Raw genomic sequence first — 19,374 nt, 5'->3', positions numbered from 1 at the left:
GAATTGCGTAGTGGTGATGAAAATTCACTTTGCTGGGGCTAGTTAGGTTGTATATCCAAATTACTACCCTCTTTATACAAGTAGAGTATACGGTTATGATTTTGATTACATTATTTTCTGCTTCTCTTCCCCTCCTTAGATAAATCATCAGACAAGCTGAAGTTCCAAATTTACAACAGAAAGAACTACACAATTGTTTGAAAGAATGGTGGCAGGGCATCTCTTATATACATTAATGTGTATAGGAGCATGTAACAAACCAAGAATGCCATTGTATTCTCCTTCTCACTCTGTATAATCGAAAAGAGCTAATTGTAACTGAGAATCGACTGTGTACTGCTTAACGAATGACCTTCTCCACCAAACTTCAAAAGCTCTCTGAATATTGGGACAGTCATCCCCTTTGTTAAGGAATCGATCGAACCAGTTAAGGAGAATGGTTTGTTGCTGAGCCAAGGGTAGTGTTAAAATAGTCTGGCCAAGTCCCTCCTCAACTAGCTTCTTGTCAATTGATCTACCAGCCCTCTTCATCCACCCAAAATCTTCATATAGACTTTCCAGCCATGTCGATAACAAACAATATCTAACATCTTTTGGCACTAATAAAATTCCCCTACCAATTGCAACGCAAAGTTGTGCAGTGATCTTACTGATCTCATGGCGATACATGGTGGGAATCTTGGAGTGGAGAACGGAGAGTTCTTTTTGTTCTGCCCATAGTTTCACAAACGCATCCCCCATTTTCCTGTCGATTAGGATATCAACTATCCACTGCAGATTGTCTGCTTCACGAGCAATCTCACCCATTAGAATCCCTCGGTCCTGCCTGTTATCATCCACGGATGTAGCTTCAGACAAGCTAAGTATTAGAGAAGTGAGGCATCTATGACAAAAATGATAGAGCGTATCCTTAGATATATCGAGGTTACTTTCATGACTGCTACTATTGCTAGTGTTTTCTCTTAGCAAACGAGATATCACTTTTTTCATCTCTTTGCGGGCTTTATCATCTTTGGCATGTAAAACAGCAGTAAGTAGTCTCTGAAGAATGTCATCGGATCTTGAAGATGTTGATGGTTCAGCAACTAATCTCTGAAGTATATCAGCTGCCGAATCAGGAAGCTGAAGTTGACTGAGATGAGATACTACTTTTTCCTCTTCTTGTTGGGACCAAGGAACAGCCTCCAGATACTCCAAACAAGCCAATACTCCATCATCAAACATAATTGCTGAAGATATCTGCGATAGAAACATGATAAAAGAAAATATTAATACAGAAAATAAGATCGTAAAAGGAAACTCCAAGTCCCAAGTCATCAGTGTAGTTAAAACTTTGCCGTACCAGAAAAACAAAGCTTGGTACCCTACCCATTCTCTAATTCACACAGTGAATTTGTTTCTTTTACAATGTCTAGCTCTCCATTGATTTCTCATTTACTGAAGAAGCACACAAGCAGAGGGAACAAGATGTTTTCCATACGATCTCCTCTCCATTGGAGTTAAATTTTCGCTTTTATCATGTGAAGAGATGGACCTTAGGCCTAACTTAAACCTAAAAGCTAGCTTACGAGGGGAAGCCGAAGACCATATAAGGAGACCACAACTCATTCTCTCAACCAATGTGGGAGTCAACACTATCTCACACACCCAGGAAGGACAACTAGAGCGCGGATTATATAACATGGGGGGCCAATATTAAGAAACACATCAACAAGGATCAATGGATCTTGGTTCTGATACCATGTAAAAGATGGGCCTTAGGCCCTAGCTCATCCTAAAAAATTAAACTCATGACGGAAGGATTGTCCATAGGAGATCACAACTCGTTCCCTCAACCAATGTGGGACTTGACACTCCTCACGCGCCCAATGCTGGACAACTCAAGTATGATAATATAACTCGGGGACTCAACTTTGAGAAATACAACAACATGAATAAATGCAACCAAGTGATTTAAAGGGTATTTTACGGTAAATCCTCTAGTACTCTTAGTGGATTTTAACACACTGTGACGTGAATCATTTAGCATTATTATTTCAATAAAATATACCAAGCCACAATCAGCTCATGGAGAAACTTGCTAACACAAAGTTACATTTAAAAACCAGCATCGAAATGCCATATTTTTGTAACCTTTTCCCAACATGTCAACTTATAGCTAGTTATTAGTCTCCTACATAAATGATACTCCTAACTTATTTGTATTCAAATCAATTTTCTAACTCTACGCGTTCATATTTCCTCCTAATGTTTTACTCATCAATTTAGATATTCATAACATCTTGCAGCCCATCAACAAACCTTGATAATAAATACACATTGTAGAGTAAAAATTTGTCTTTACGGGCTTTTTCATCGGCAGGTCATATGTTTGGGATTAGTACAAGTTGCAAGTTACAAGGGCCTTTACCCCTTAGTTTCACGGACTAGTTATATAGGGATTACAATACATGATTGTATGCAGTAATAAAAATATGGATTCATATAAGCTGAATCCTACCACATATATTATTAAGCAACAATTGAGATGCCTAAGTCAATAATCGGTTCTGTACTAATATTGCCTATACCCTTATTTTTATTTCCATTTTATCATCATAAAGCTAGTACGTAGATTTCTGCATAAATCTTTTAAGTTTTAACTACTTGGTTTTTGGAGTTACATGTCATAAATCAAATTGCTTTGATTATCAAAGCACCAATCCGTTCCAACCAATATGGGACTCTAATCCACTCTTAACACACTCTTCACGCCCAAGTCCAAGCTGAAGAATAGACGGGAGCCCAAAAGGGATTGGACTTGGCTCTGATAGCATGTTGAATTAATTAGGTCTTGGACCTAACTCACGTTCCAAAAAACTAGCTCAAAGGGGGAGGATTACCCAAAAAGGTTTAAGTTAAAAAGGTCAGGATTCTATGCCTAACCTAGATTGATACAAACTAGGTATAATTATATAAAAATACATAAAAATTGATGTAAGACTTAAAAAAACATTCAGTAAACCAAGAAGATAGACGGGTGTTTTAGTTCCCATTTGGAACTTCAAAACTTTGGGCGTCAATACGCCCTTTGGGGAACCCACGACCCCTAAATCCCGAGTCCGCCACTGTTAACAACAGTAACCATCAATTAACAGGGATACTATGGTAAAACAGTAATATTAACAATTTTCTTAATATGCGTGCCAAGACAAACTGCCACAATTAAATTAAGTACTATCATACCTTAAGCAATCCTAGGACTTTGGTAACATCCTCACCAATCAATCTCTTCTTCAAATCATCACAATACATGAGCACCAATGTCTCCACATAAACCTCCACATCATCACAATCAAGAATCTCCACTGAATGCTGCAACCCATTTCTCCCTTTCAGCTTCTCAGCGAAAAACCTACTCTTCCCCACCAGGACTCTCCTGTGGACATCCATGGAAACCTTAAACCCATCACGCGCTGCTATCGTCAGCCTGACGTCACCCACGGCTGGAAATGGTGCGTCAGCCAATACCTTGAAAACTCTGTCGTGCTGCACTTTAAATGAGTTTTGGTTTTGTTCCTCTGACATCATGTCGAAAAGGGTCGGGGTCGGGCTTGGGCTTGGATTACCGGGTCGGGTTGGGCTTGGGTTGTTGTCGGGTCGTGTTGGAATTTGGGTATGTGGTGGTGAAGGAGAGAGGTAGGGGTTGGAAATGAAGCCTTGTTTGATCATAGTGGAAACTAATTGGTTGTTCTTGGGATTTTTGTTGTTGTTATTGTTAGGGGAAGCCATTGAAGGCGATAAAAATTGTTCTTTGTTGGATCTCGATAGATCTTACTTCTAACTCAAACTAACATGTGACATGTCACTCACGACTTTGCCAACTGAACACTTAAAACTCATTCGGTCAGAATAAGACTTTTAAACCCCTCAGTACATGAGTAATAATAAGGCCAACAAGAGATAGTAGAATAGTAATATAAAAAAATAATACTATAATCGAATTATACAAAATAATAGATAGTAACTAGTTGGTTGTTCTTGGATTTGTTGTTGTTAGGGGAAGCCATTGAAGGAAGGAGCTAAAAGTTTTGAGGTTTGTTTATTTTCTTGAGATTTCTTAGCTCTTGAAGAGGTTGAAGAAGGTAGAGAGAGAGAGAGAGAGAGAGAGAGAGAGAGAGAGTTGTAAGCTGTGGGATCTGAACTCTTGAAGTTTGGTAGTGACAGAGTGTGGTGGGAAGTTAGAGTAAAAGTAGTTGATTATTTTTGGGATTTGAATTAAAAAAACTATAATAACTGTTACTCCCTCCCTTGTTTTATAGTATTAGTTGTCTAATTTTCACTTTACATGTCTGTTAAAAAATCACAATTACGATGAAGAACAACAACAACAAACCCATTGTATTTCCACAGCATAGGGTATGGGGAGGGTCAGATGTACGCTGTCTATACCGCTATCTTCAAAGCAATAGAGAAGTTATTTTCGATAGACCCCCGGCTCAAGATAAAAGATAATAAACAACGGGATGAATGATATAACCGAAATAAAGAATAGGAAATAATAGAATAAAATCACAGAAATATAAAATACGGAAAATAAAAGCAACACGGAATAAGAAAATAGGAACTAAGCAATAGAAAATAGGGCACCCATCTAATAGTGACATACACTCACATACCAAAAGACACCTATATTCAGTATCCTATGATTACTAAAACTTGTTACACAAGAACTCTCCTGACTGCTAGCTACAACCCACACACTAACACTAGCCTTCTACCCTAATCCTCGACCTCCACGCCTTCCTATCTAGGGTCATGTCCTCAGTAAGCTGAAGCTGCTCCATGTCATGTCTAATCACCTCCCTCCAGTATTTCTTCGACCTACCTCTTCTCCTCCTGAAGTCATCCAACGCTAGCCTCTCACACCTCCGAACCGGGGCATCCGCGCTCCTCCTCATCACATGCCCAAACCATCTCAGTCTTCCTTCCCGCATCTTGTCCTCCATCGAAGTCACTCCCACCTTATCCCAAATAATCTCATTCCTAACTCTGTCCCCTTTAGTAAGCGCACACATCCAACGCAACATTCTCATTTCCGCCACCTTCAATTTTTGGATGTGAACGTGCTTAACTGGCCAACACTCCGCCCCATACAACATAGCCGGACGAACTGCTACTCTATAGAATTTGCCTTTAAGCTTAAGGGGCACATTCTTATCCCATAACACTCCCGAGGCGAGCCTCCACTTCATCCAACCTGCTCCAATACGGTTAGAAACATCCTCAACAATCTCACCATCCCCTGGATCATAGACCTAAGGTACTTAAAACTATCCCTCTTACACGCATCCTGGGAGTCCAACCTCACTACCACTTCGTCCTCCTACCTCGAGTCACTAAACTTGCATTCCAAATACTCCGTCTTGGACCTACTCAACCTAAACCCCTTAGACTCAAGGGTTTGCCTCCAAACCTCCAATTTGTCATCTCTTCCCCCTCTCCCCCCCGCGTTTCATCAATCAATACTACATCATCCGCAAATAACATACACCAAGGCACCTCGCCTTGGATACTCCGCGTCAACACGTCCATCACCAACGCAAAAAGGAACGGACTAAGAGTAGATCCCTGATGCAATCTTGTCTCGATCAAAAAATGCTCCGAATCTCCTCTCGCCGTCCTCACTCGGGTCTTCCCTCTATCGTACTTGTCCTTAATAGCTTTGATGTACGCCACCAGGACCCCTCTCATCTCCAAGCATCTCCAAAGGACCTCCCTCGGGACTTTATCATACGTCTTTTCTAGATCGATGAACACAATTACGATGAACGATTTTATTAATTTACAATTTATCTACTTTTTTTAAAAAAGATGTTTTGGAACTTATAAATATGTTTATAACAACAACAACAAACCCAGTGTATTCCCACATAGTGAGGTCTGGGGAGGGTAAGATGTACGCAGTCCATACCACTACCTCCGGAGAAGTAGCAAGGCTATTTCCGATAGACCCCCGGCTCAAGATAAGATAAGTAATCACAACCGTATAAAACGCATAAACTTATAAATATGTTTATACTTATAAAAATTATTAATTATAAGGATAAAATGGATAAATATTAATTTTGTCTTGATTTAATAAATAGATAAATAATTTGAGATAACTATTTATAATAAAATGGACAATTAATATGAAATGAAATATTTTTAATCCTGCTGAAAGGGATTAACGGAACCTCTAATATTAATCTTGGGAAATTGAACATTTGGAGTTACATAACATAGAAAAATTAAGAAGTAAGAAGTATTTAACTTGGATATTGAGTAATAAATAAGAAGTGGACTTTTATGCTAACTTAACTCATAAAAATAGCTCATAAAATCATTTTTCAAGACCGTATAAGGAGTTCAATATTTTTGTGTCCTTATTTATGTTGTGTAATTAGAATTTTTTTAATTTAAAATTTTAAATTTTGATCATGAATCAAACATAAAAGCTTTAAGGTTTTTGAAATAAAATTTATATAAAAAATACTACAAATTATAATAATTAATAATTTAAAATATTTTTAAAAATTTTGATTAATGACTAACCTAGCTAGTTAACTCTCAATTTTTTTTTAATGTGCTATATAAATTGAGATAAAGAGGGTATTTAATTTTACAATTGAGGTGGGAAACTCAAACAACTTCAACTGCATCTGATTTTGTGTTTAGTTCACTTTTACTTTTTCTTTTCTTATCCTTAGTAAAACGTGGAAATAATATAAATATTTACTTAAAATTGATAATAATATTAGTTAATCAAATAGTTTTGTGACCAATTTTTTATTATAAAAGATTGATATTAGTAGTTTTTGATATAGAATCATTTGATATTCAAAATTCTCTTAACTAGTTTTAATTAGTGTTTAATAAAACTTATTAAAAGAAAACACTTACTACTAGGAGTTTTTCCATTCTCAAAATTTGAATTCGAAATATCTAATTTGAAAAAGAAGGAATTCTATCACACTCTTGATGGTATTAATATTAATTTTAAGCATTGGTTGTAATAATAATATGAATAATTAGAAAAGCAAATGACTTTCGTTCAAACATCAATAAACTCATTTGGTAGGAAAAAAATTTCACCTAGAACTATTTTTTTTTTTTTTTTGAAAAAAAAAAAAAAGCATTCTTCATCATGCCAAACACATGATACGTGTCTTTTATGTACTACATTCTTATACAAGTTTATCACTTAATTAGAAACAACAAAGTTAATGTTAACACAAAGTATGAACATAATTTTATCACTTAATTTTTTTTCCTTTTGTTGAAAGTTCCTTTTTTTTTTTTTTTTCATTTAGAATGAGTGTGTGACTAATAATAGGCAGAAAAAGTAAAAAATATAAACTTTATTTGAATTGAAGTGAAACTGTGGGCGATGCAATTTTGAAGATTTAAATCCGTACAAAATTTAAATTATATTAAATTCAAAATATATTAGTCCCAAATAAATATTGCGGATTAATATAATTGGATTAATTATTTAAGTCCAAACATATATGGATTAAATTAAAGTTCATTTTTTTTATTGGGCTAGCGCATTGATTTGGGCTACAAATGATGAGCCCACTTTGCTAAGCCCAAGATATTGTCATATTCTACAGGTCCAAATAAACGTCATGTGTCAAACGACGTGGCATGACAAGTCAAGTAAAGGAGCCAATAGGATCATGCCACATATCAAAATAATACAGCAGACCCAATAAAATCAAAGGCCATAAAAGGCGTCACGTCACTTGAATTTGATTGGTGAAAGGAAGTCCATCTTCATCATGACTCTTCTTTTTCCACAACTATAAATAGGGGTCTCATAATTCAGAAAGAGGGACCCCAAGAACTCTAACAAGTAGCAAGAGAAAGCTCGTGGATCAAACGCCGCAATTTCTCTAAATAGCTCAAGCATTCAAATCAAGTTCATCAAGATTCAAGATCAAGACCGCAATATTCAAGAACAAGCTCAAAAGTCTTTGAATTCAAGCACAAGTCAAGATCAAATCTTCAAATCAAGTTCAAATTCAAGATCAAGCTTTAAGCCCTTGAATTTATATTTGAAAAGGCGAATCAGGGGATTTACAAAGATTGTAACACTCGCATTGAAATCAGTAAATTGATTGTTGTAATATATTTTCTTGTCTCGATTTATTTATTTTTTGGTCTCGAGAATTTTAATGTCCAACAAATTCTGGCACGCTCAGTGGGACAATCTCTATCTCTCATCTCAACTTTTCATACTTCAAAGTTTAAGAACGACGAAATGACTTCCAAGAAGGTCAACTCTCAATCAACTATTGCCAAGGTTGTTGATTCAAAGTTCTCTGCTGAAGTAGAAAACATCCTTGATGTTACTTTCGGAAGCTTAAGAGCTGTCACAAGGAGCAAGACAGGCTTGCTAGGACAACAAACACATCCAGTGTCGTCCGAACCAACTCCAATTTTTGGATCTCCAACCCCAAAAATAAAGAAGTCCAATGCAAGTGCTTCGGAATGAGGAAGCAGTATAGCGGAATCGATTAAGAAGACTCTAGCTCTACTTAAGCATTCCGATTCCAAATACTCTGGCGCAAAGAGCGATAGTTGTTCAAGCAACTCATCATCTCCGACTACACCGCATAAGTTGAGCATTTTAAAGATTAACTTATGAGATAATCTGTGCTACTCTCCAACATCTCCAGTGATTATACAAGCGATGGTGACTGATGTCTCATCTATAGTGGAGCAGCTCGCGAATCTGGTAAAGGCCTGACCAAATATGTTCAGAATCAAGATGCTTGAATCGATAAGATAGTGGATAGGGTGAAAGGTCTGATAGATGGAGAGTCTAGCCATTCAACTGGAAAATCTCTAGAGGTTCATGAGACAGAAAATCCTGTGAAACAAACACCACCGACTAAAGAGGTGCAAATTTCTTCTGAGGGAATGATCCCAATTGGGCAATTAAAGAAATTCATTGAAGGGACACTCAAAGACAAGTATGATGTTGTCACCATATATTTCCTTGCGTATGCCAAGCCCTATACTGCGAGGATAGATGGCCTCAAAATACCTGCCGGCTATCAACCCCCCAAATTTCAATAATTTGAGGGCAAAGGGAATCCAAAACAGTATGTTGCACACTTTGTTGAGACATATAATAATGCTAGAACTTATGGTGACTATCTTGTCAAACAGTTTGTTTGTTCCCTAAAGGAAAACACCTTTGATTAGTATATGGACCTTGAGCCTAATTCCATCGATAACTCAGAGCAATTGGAGCACAAGTTCCTAAATTGCTTTAGCATAAGGCGTACAGTGAGCTTGGTAGAGCTCACAATACTTGGCAAAGAAAGGATGAACCAGTCATTGAATTCATAAATCGATGGAGAAATGCTAGCCTAAACTGCAAAGATAGGGTCAGCGAAGCTTCTGCAATAAAGATGTTCATCCAAGGAATGCACTGGAAACTTCTCTATATCTTGCAAGGCATTAAGCCCAAATCCTTTGAAGAGCTAGCTACCAGTGCTCACGATATGGAGTTGAGCATGTCTTCTATTGGAATGGAAGCAACACCTATCCACGACTCTCAAAGGGGAAAGAATAAGCAGGAGCCCAAGAGATGGAGTAAGTTTATCCCCAAAAATGGCAACAAGGAATCCATGAATGTTGATGTGTCTTCTGTGAAGGTCACCACAAAGGTGAGCAAGAAGCAAAGTGTGAAGGGAACTTCTGGAGCACGTCCGAATAAAAAAACTTTAAAAGAGATGCAAGAAAAGGAATATCCCTTCCTTGATTCTGATAGTGCTGAGATTTTTGATGAACTCCTTGAGCATAAGCTCATTGAAATCCCAAAGATGAAGCGTCCCAACGAGGCTGGAAGGACCAATAACCCTAATTATTGCAAATATCATAGGCTCATAAGTTATCCTCTGGAAAAGTGTTTTGTCTTTAAAGATAAAGTCATGCAACTGGTAAAAGAGAAGAAAATCTTCTTAGACGATGAGACGGCCAGTTCTCATCAAATCCCTATCACTTTTGGCTCACTCGACCCAGTCCAAATATGTGTCAAAAATCATAATGAGAAGATATTTGAGTCTGACAGGTCTTTAGTTGACGAAGGTGATGATGAAGGTTGGACTCTGGTGACTAAGCGCAGACATAAGAAGATGATTCTGCAAAAGGAGTCATCTAAGCAGCCAACCAGAAGAAGAATGGTGAAGAAACCAAGAAAATAGAAGTTGGTTGAACTTTCAAAGAATACGAGGGTGACAGAGCTTCACCACCAAAAACCTCGACGTCTAGTGACTTTAGAGGAATTCTTACCGAGTTGCTTTCATGTAAAGACTGTCCAAGTCAACCTTGAGACGTCTTGTTTTAATACTGCTAAAGAGGGAGCAAAGGGTGAGAATCTACCCATGAAAGTTCCTTCATCTTTCGAAAAGCTTGCTGAAACTCTTGACAAAGAGGCACATATATGTGATATAAAAATCCCATTCATAAATAATGGTATTTTGCTTGGTGATTCCCTACATAACCATCTCTTATACACGGTGGGTCAAATTCTAGGAAAGAAGATCAATAGAATCTTGATAGATGAGGGATCTGGAGTCAACATCCTACCTATCCGCACGATAAAGAAACTTGGCATCGCCACTAGCGAACTAGATGAAAGCCGTATAATGATCCAAGGCTTCAACCAAGGGGGCCAGAGGGCCATGAGATATATCAAGTTGGGAATTCGTATGGATTATTTTCAATCAAACCCATTGATGCATGTGATCGATGCCAAAACTTCATACAATATATTGCATGGTAGGCCTTGGGTGCACGGGAACAAAATTATACCGTCCTCTTACTATCAATGTTTGAAGTACCTCAAAGGCGAAGTGGAAAGAAAGATAGTTGTCGGTGATAAGCCATTCACTGAAGCTGAGTCCTATTGTACTGATGCAAAAGTCTACTTAAAGAATCATGTTGTGGATGAGAAGAGGGTTGAAGATGTCACCAAGACCAAATGTGATAATCTTGCATCTAAGAAGGTCGCAGTGACTGTCAAAACATTCGCCAACAAAAAAACTCTCTCCATTTCAAATAAAGAAAGTGCCGCTTCTATGAAAAAAAAGGCAACTCCCATTCTTCGCTACGTACCGAAGGTAAAGAAAGAGAAAGATCACCCATCGAATTCCCAAGATAATGTGCTAAAGGGGGTAACTTTTCCTATCAGGAAGATTGATACAATAAATCCATCCTCAAGACTTCTTGAAGAGACTGTGGCTCAAAATCTGCCACAAGATATGACACTCCCTACGAAGCGTACGAAAGAAGGCTTTGACCCAAATGCATATAAGTTATTTATAAAGGCTGGAAATAATCCTAATTAGCCATCAAGGTTGGTCAAACTTCCGTCGAAGGGTACAACTAGGCAGGCACGTGAAGGCTTAGGATACACGTAGCCACCTCTAATTTGCATCTCCATAAGAAGGGCAGTCAGTAATTACATCACCGTGGAAGAAAAATCCACTGCTGCTAATAAAAGACCCTCTGTATTTGATCGACTTGGAGGGTCAACTGTAAGAACTTCTGTGTTTGAAAGTTTAGGACCTCTAAATAAGAAGAAAAACAACAAGCGTAAGAGGAGTCGTCAAAGCACGATGATGCACTCTTCACTTAAAATACAAAAGGATTTCCAAAGTTTGATTTCTTCTAGAATGAAGCGACAGACGAAACTGGTAGTTTTATGCAATGAGGTGCTAAAAGCAAAGAGGCATAATATGGTTTATACCAAGCAACACAAAGAAGATGAAGAGAGTGTTGGCTCCTCATATCATGTTACGACCCAAAACGAGAAAGATGTCTCATCTCAAATGAAGGTTGATGAAGAGATAAAAGATGCCTTTTGGTGTTATCATATATATGACAACAACGATGATCTTCAAGAGAATAAAGATACTGGAGATGCTCCATCACAACTTGAAGAAGGAGTAAAGGCCACAATAGATCCTTTGAAGGAAGTTAATCTTGGAACCGATGAAGACCCAAGACCAACTTACCTGAGTGCGTTTCTAAAAGTAGAGGAAAAAATTGCTTATATGGACATACTCAAAGAATATATAGATGTCTTTGGCTGGAGCTATAAGGAAATGCCTGGCTTAGATACAAAAGTAGCGGTCCATCAATTGGCGATCAAGAATGGTGCCTGTCCTGTTAAGCAAGCCCAAAGACGCTTTAGGTCGGAGTTGGTTATTTTGATTGAAAATAAAGTTAACAAACTCATTGAAGCAGGCTTTATTCGTGAAGTCAAATATCCCACATGGATTTCAAGTATTATTCCAGTACGAAAGAAGAATGGCCAAATTCGAGTTTTTGTTGACTTTGGGGATCTCAACAACGTCTGCCCTAAGGATGACTTTCCAATCCTTATACCAGAGTTGATGATTGATGCCACCACTAGTTATGAGGCAATTTTCTTCATGGATGGTTCATCCGTCTACAATAAAATCCGTATGGTGACAAAGGATGAAGAACTCACTGCATTTCGTATGCCCAAAAGTATTTATTGCTCAAGGTGATTCCTTTTGGTTTGAAGAACGCTAGTTCCACTTATCAAAGGGCTATGCAGCACATCTTTGATGGCATGCTCTATAAAAATATTGAATGCTACGTGGATGATCTAGTGGTGAAGTCAAGAAAGAGAGACGACTACTTAAAAGACCTAAGAATGGTATTCGAGTTACTTCGAAGATATCAACTTAAGATGAATCCATTGAAGTGTGCCTTTGGAGTTAATTCTGAAAAGTTTCTTGGCTTCATTATGCGACACCGAGGAATTGAAATTGATCAAGACAAGGTCGATGCAATTTTGAAGATGCCCAAGCCTTGAAATATTCATAAGTTAAAAATCCTTCAAGGAAGGCTAGCATATTTAAGGAGGTTCATCTCAAACCTAATCGGAAAATGTCAACCATTTAGTCGTCTCATGAAGAAGTACACTCCCTTCGAATGGGACCAAGCTTGTAGTAATGCCTTTGAGAGTATCAAATCATACTTAATGAAGCCACCAGTTCTTGTGGAACCTATACCTGGGAGACCATTGATACTCTACATCGCGGCATAAGAAAGGTCAGTTGGAGCACTACTGTCTTAAGAAAATAGTGAAGGCAAAGAAAACTCTCTTTATTATTTGAACAGAATGATGACGTCGAACGAGCTAAAGTATTCTCCAATTGAAAAGTTATGTTTGGCACTGGCCTTCTCAATTTAAAAGATGAAACACTATTTTCAAGCCCATGTTGTCCGTCTTATGTCTAAAGCAAATCCCATCTAGTTTGTAATGTCGAAACTAGTCCTTAGTGACCGACTTGCAAGATGGTACCTTTAATTTCAGCAGTTTGAGATCGTGTATGTTCCCCAAAAAGCTGTGAAGGGATAAGCATTGGCTGACTTATTGCATACCACCCAATACCTGATGATTGGGAATTGAGCAATGAACTTTCTGATGAAAACGCAATGGTTATTGAAGCTAGAGCCCCATGAAAAATGTACTTTGATAGTGTCGCACATCGAGATGGAGCTGGTGCTAGTGTGGTATTCGTCACTCCACAAGAAGAGGTCATTCCATACTCTTTTACCCTCATGAACCGTTGCTTTAATAATGTTGTTGAATATCAAGCTTTAATACTAGGACTTGAGATAACAGTTGACATGAAACAACTGCAATTACAAGTCTTTGGTGACTCCCAATTGGTGATCAAGCAGCTTTTGGGAAGCTATGAAGTCAGAAAGTCTGAGCTACGATCATATCATGATTATGCATAGAAGTTGATGGGGTGGATTGGAGAAGTAACCCTCCAACATGTGCCAAGGAGAGAAAATAAGCAAGCTGATGCCTTAGCTGCTTTGGCCCTCAACCCTAACTCTTCCAAATCAGACACGAGTTACTATCCACCACGAATGGGTAGTACCGCCGTCAGATGAGGATGTAGAAAACAAGGTTGAATACCTTGTTGCTGTGTTTAGAGATGTACAGGAAGATTGGCGAAAACCTATCATTGATTACTTATGTTATGGGATACTTCTAGAGGATCCAAGGAGAAGGACTGACATTCATCGTCGCGCACCTCGCTTCCTTTACCATAAGGACACACTGTACAGAAGATTATTTGAAGGAGTACTTTTACGGTGTTTGGGAGAGGAAGATGCAATTTAAGCTTTACAAGAAACACACTCGTGAGCTTGTGGATCACATCAGTCTGGACCAAAGCTCTATTTTCACATTAAAAGAATGGGATATTATTGGCCAACAATGGTGAAAGATTGCTTGGACTATGCTAGAAGATGCAAAGCTTGTCAATTCTATGCAAATTTCATACATTAACCTCTAGAGGTACTAAATCCAACTGTAGCATCTTGGTCGTTCAATGCTTGGGGAATGGATGTTGTTGGTCCACTACCAAAATCTTCTAGTGGACACTTATACATCTTAACCGCGACAGATTACTTCTCAAAGTGGGCCAAAGTTGTTACTCTTAAGGAAGTAAAGAAAGAAAATATTGCAAACTTCATCTGAGTGAATATTGTCTACCGCTTTGGAATCCCTCAATATATAATAACTGACAATGGCAAGTCGTTTGATAACAAACTGATGAATAAGATTTATGATCTCTTTGGCTTCAAGCAGCGCAAGTCTTCTATGTATCATGCTGTCGCCAATGGTCTAGCTGAAGTCTTCAATAAGACTTTGTGCAACTTATTGAAGAAAGTTGTCTCCAAATCCAAACGAGACTGGCATGAACGAATGGAAGAAGCTCTATGGGCATATAGAATAACTTATCGCACACCAATGTAAGCAACCCCATATTCGCTTGCTTTTGGAGTTGAAGTCATCCTACCACTTGAGCGTTGAATACCTTCTTTGAGATTGGCTATTCAAGAAGGGCTTACCGAGGAAGAAAATGCTAAGTTGCGTCTTGCAGATTTAGAAGCTCTTGATGAGAAGAGACTAGAGGCTCAACAAAATCTTGAATGTTACCAAGCCCGTCTATCTCATTCCTTCAACAAAAGAGTTCGCTTGAGGTATTTCTAAGTTGGAGATCAAGTCCTTGCATTAAGGAGACCCATTATCACTTCTCATAAGTCTGGGGGAAAATTCACCCCGAAGTGGGATAAACCTTATGTCATACAAAAGGCATATTCAAATGGTGCTTACAAGCTTGTCGATGTATATGGAGTAAAAGTTGATATTATCAACGTCAAGTTCTTGAATAAGTACTATCCTTGAAGGGAGATGACACTCCTTAAGGCACGAGTATAAACTGCATGTACACTCCTTAAGGCAAGAGTATAAACTGTATGTCCACTCCAGGCCCTCAAGAGTATAAACTATGTATGGCTAAAAAAAATGAAAGTCCGCTAGGTTGAAAACCTCGAAAGAGGCAGCTTAGGCAAAAATTAAGAAACAAAAAAAAAATACTCACCCAAAACTACGTCGTGACTTGATCCTCTTCATTGAGGTATGTAGGCGCTTGGAATTTCATTCTGAATTCAGTTGCATGAGTGTTAAAAAAAAATATGTTCCTGCTGTATCTACCATATGGATACCAAGTATGAAAATATTCTCATTAAATTTTGGACTCACTCCATGTATTGATGACTCAATGGGGGCAAATTCCAATGAAATATGAGAGCTTCATTCACATAAGATGAAGTCTCCAAAATTCCCAAATTTAGAAGTTGAACCGCTCAAAATACCAAATTTGGAAGTGAAAGTTGACAAAATTTCCAAGTCTTCAAATCAAGGCTTCTCGCGGGTTTATCCTTAAAAGGACCTAAAATTTTTCATGCCTTAAGGTGAACAAAATTTGTTTCTTTGCACCTTAAACTGGCCCTCACAGGTTTATCCTTAAAAGGATCTCAAAATTTTCATGCCTTAAGGTGGACAAAATTTGTCCCTTTGCACTTTAAGTTGGCCTGTCACGGGTTTATCCTTAAAAGGATATCAAAATTTTCATGCTTTAAGGTGGACAAGATTTGTCCCTTTGCGCCTTAAGCTGGCTCTAACGAGTTTATCCTTAAAGTATATTGAAATTTCCATGCCTTAAGATGGACAAGATTTGTCCCGTTGCACCTTAAGTTTATCCTTAAAAGGGCTCATACTTAGAGAAGACCATCGCATAAATGCATCGGTGAAAAGGGTCATACTTAGAGAAAACCATCACATAAATGCATTGGTGAAAAGGGCCCATACTTAAAGAAGACCATTGCATAAGTGCATCGATGAAAGGGCCCATACTTAGAGAAGACTATTACATAAATGCATTAGTAAAGGGCCCATACTTAAAGAAGACCATTTCATAAATGCATCAATGAAAGGGCCCATACTTAAAGAAAATCATTCCGTCTTCAAGCAAAGTCTTTCGGTCTTAAGGTGATGGAGGCAAAGTTAATCTGTCGCGCCTTAAGCTGGTGTCCACCGTCTTCAAGCAAAGTCTTTCGGTTTTAAGGTGACGGAGGTAAAGTTAAACTCTCGCACCTTAAGCCGATCAATTATTGCAGTCTTTCGATCTTAAGGTGGCAGAGGTGAAGTTAAACTCCCGCCACCTTAAGATGGCCAATTATCGCATAAGTCTTTCGGTCTTAAGGTAACAGAGGCGAAGTTAAACTCTCACCACCTTAAGTCGGTCAATTATTGCACAAGTCTTTCAGTCTTAAAGTGACAGAGGCGAAGTTAAACTCTCGCCACCTTAAGCCGGCCAATTATTGTATATTGCTATTTTCTTCAATCCTGAAAAAAAAGGGAAAACAAGAAAGAAAGTAAAAAAAATACAAATAGAAAGGATGTTACCTGTCAGAGCGTTACGATCTTAAAAGTTGTATATCACCAACTTGGATTGAGATAGAATAAAGCCCTCAAAATCGAGTTTGAAGCAATCAAAACTTCCTTTGATGGTGATGGTACCACACCAAGATATAAATTATTTGGTGAGGTGATGTAAATCTGAAATCCTCTGTCGGACAACATATAAAGATCAATTTCAAAAAATTATCTAGAACAATCCAAAAAGTGTTAAAATCTAAATTTTGGATATGTTATACATGCATGTTTCTGGTATCTATAGGATCAAGAGGATCATAATTTTAATACTCTCACATTGAGATATAATTTTTTTGGTGATGCTGCGTAAATCTGAATTGTTGATGAATCAAAACTCGATATTCATTTCATGATAACACCTGAAAATATCTGAATTTTATTAAATTGTGAATTTTGAATATGTTATAGATCTTTGGATCTAGTGACACAAGAATCAAGTGTCTTGTGATTTCATCCTTCCTACTTCAAGATATGAAAGTTTTAGTAAAGATGCGCAGATCTAAAATTTTCAGCATGATAAAATTTAGGGCTAACTTCAAAAAATCATCGAGAATTATATTGAAGGAATTTAAAGCTGAATTTTTGATATGTTATAGAACTCAAAATCTAGTTTCTGGAATATCAAACGGTTTATGATTTCAATAGTCCTACAATTAGATATTATTTTTTTTACCACAAATATGTTGTGCTAAAAAAAGGTGACGAAAATAAGAGAAAAGTAAGAGGAAAATAAATTACCTCAATATTGTTGATGGTTTGAAAACCCCAAAATTGATATGGAGAAAGTGGGAAAACTACCTCCTTTTATAGATTGTAGGATGGATGTTTTCTTCTCCAGTATAAGTTCAGATTGGAATAACTTCTATCTCTAAATTCAAATTAGAGGTTATTTTCTTCTCCCATACAAATTCAAATTAGAGGTTATTTTCTTCTCCCATACAAATTCAAATTGGAGATTGTTTCCTTCTCCCATACAAAATTAAAATGAAGGTTATTTCCTTCTCCCATATAAATCCAAATTGAAGATTGATTTTCTTCTCTCATACAAAATTCAAATTGGAGGTTGTTTCCTTCTCCCATACAAATTCAAATTGGAGGTTCTTTATTTATCCAATCTAAGTTCAAATCGGAAGAGTTTTATTCCTGATTAAGTAAGAAGATGAAAAGGTCTTCCAAAATCTGTTTGAAATTGAATATCATGCCTCACCAACGGGTTTTAAGTATAGAGATTCGTGAAAAAAAAAAGAGAGTTTTGAATGGCAATATCAATATGGTTCGGCTTAAATTTTTTTGAATGGGGTATTCATATGTATGAAGATCGTTGAATCACGAAGGAAACATGTTTAAATAATCATACTTCAAGGTTAGTCTCCAAAATATTAAATGTCTCGACAAGTCTTAAAGTAGGGGGCATTTGTGGGCGATGCAATTTTGAAGATTTAAATCCGTACAAAATTCGGATTATATTAAATTCAAAATATATTAGTCCCAAATAAATATTGCGGATTAATATAATTGGATTAATTATTTAAGTCCAAACATATATGGATTTAATTAAAGTCAATTTTTTATTGGGCTAGCCTATTGATTTGGGTTATAAATGATGAGCCCACTTTGCTAAGCCCAGGATATTGTAATATTTTACAGGCCCAAATAAACGCTACGTATCAAATGACGTGGCATGTCATGTCAAGTGAAGGAGTCAATAAGACCATGCCACACGTCAAAATAATGCAGGCCCAATAAAATCAAAGCCTATAAAAGGCGTCACGTCACTTGAATTTGATTGGTGAAAGGAAGTCCATCTTCATCATGACTCTTCTTTTTCTACAACTATAAATAGGGGTCTCATAATTCAGAAAGAGGGACCCCAAGGACTCTAACAAGTAGCAAGAGAAAGCTCGTGGATCAAACGCCGCAATTTCTCTAAAAAGCTCAAGCATTCAAATCAAGTTCATCAAGATTCAAGATCAAGACCGCAATATTCAAGAACAAACTCAGAAGCCTTTGAATTCAAGCACAAGTCAAGATCGAATCCATCAAATCTTCAAATCAAGTTCAAATTCAAGATCAAGCTTTAAGCCCTTAAATTTATATTTGAAAAGGCGAATCAGAGGATTCATAAAGATTATAACACTCGCATTGAAATCAATAAATTGATTGTTGCAATATATTTTCTTATCTCGATTTATTTATTTTTCGGTCTCAAGAATTTTATTGTCCAATAGACACATGTGTAAGTTGCAATGATTACAATACCAAGTGCTTCCTCGTGATATTTCCTAGAAGAGAAAATGGTCCAAGTATATCCCTAATACTCCATTTGTTTTAATTTATTTAGCTTATTTTTATTTTTAATTTATTTCTAAAAGAACAATTCCTTTCCATTTATCAATATTTTAATTTCAATTTTTCATCCAACATTTAGTCCATAAGATTAAGAATATTTTTATACATTTGACATTTCTTTAATTTAAGATCACAAGATTCAATTTTTT

General features: G+C 37.1%; 1 protein-coding gene across 1 annotated transcript; it reads right to left on the bottom strand.

Moving 5' to 3' along the window:
• Nucleotides 1–50: 50 nt before the first annotated feature.
• LOC107848196 (BTB/POZ domain-containing protein At5g60050) lies at nucleotides 51–4,265 on the bottom strand. The gene is made up of 2 exons (XM_016692900.2): nucleotides 3,226–4,265; nucleotides 51–1,239 (listed from the first exon to the last, which is right to left on the bottom strand). The coding sequence occupies exons 1-2, from the start codon at nucleotides 3,769–3,771 to the stop codon at nucleotides 286–288; spliced, it is 1,500 nt and encodes a 499-aa protein (XP_016548386.1). The 5' UTR covers nucleotides 3,772–4,265; the 3' UTR covers nucleotides 51–285.
• Between the last annotated feature and the right edge of the window lie 15,109 nt (nucleotides 4,266–19,374).

Source organism: Capsicum annuum, chromosome 11, assembly GCF_002878395.1.
Source record: "Capsicum annuum cultivar UCD-10X-F1 chromosome 11, UCD10Xv1.1, whole genome shotgun sequence".
Lineage (NCBI taxonomy): Eukaryota > Viridiplantae > Streptophyta > Magnoliopsida > Solanales > Solanaceae > Capsicum > Capsicum annuum.
This window is presented reverse-complemented; position numbering and strand designations above follow the sequence as displayed.

Bases quoted from the DNA above. Each gene is read 5' to 3' on its own strand.
- LOC107848196 (XM_016692900.2), bottom strand. From the start codon at position 3,771: ATGGCTTCCCCTAACAATAACAACAACAAAAATCCCAAGAACAACCAA. The intron at 1,240-3,225 runs GTATGATAGTAC...TTTCTATCGCAG, and splicing joins AAGTCCTAGGATTGCTTAAG to ATATCTTCAGCAATTATGTT.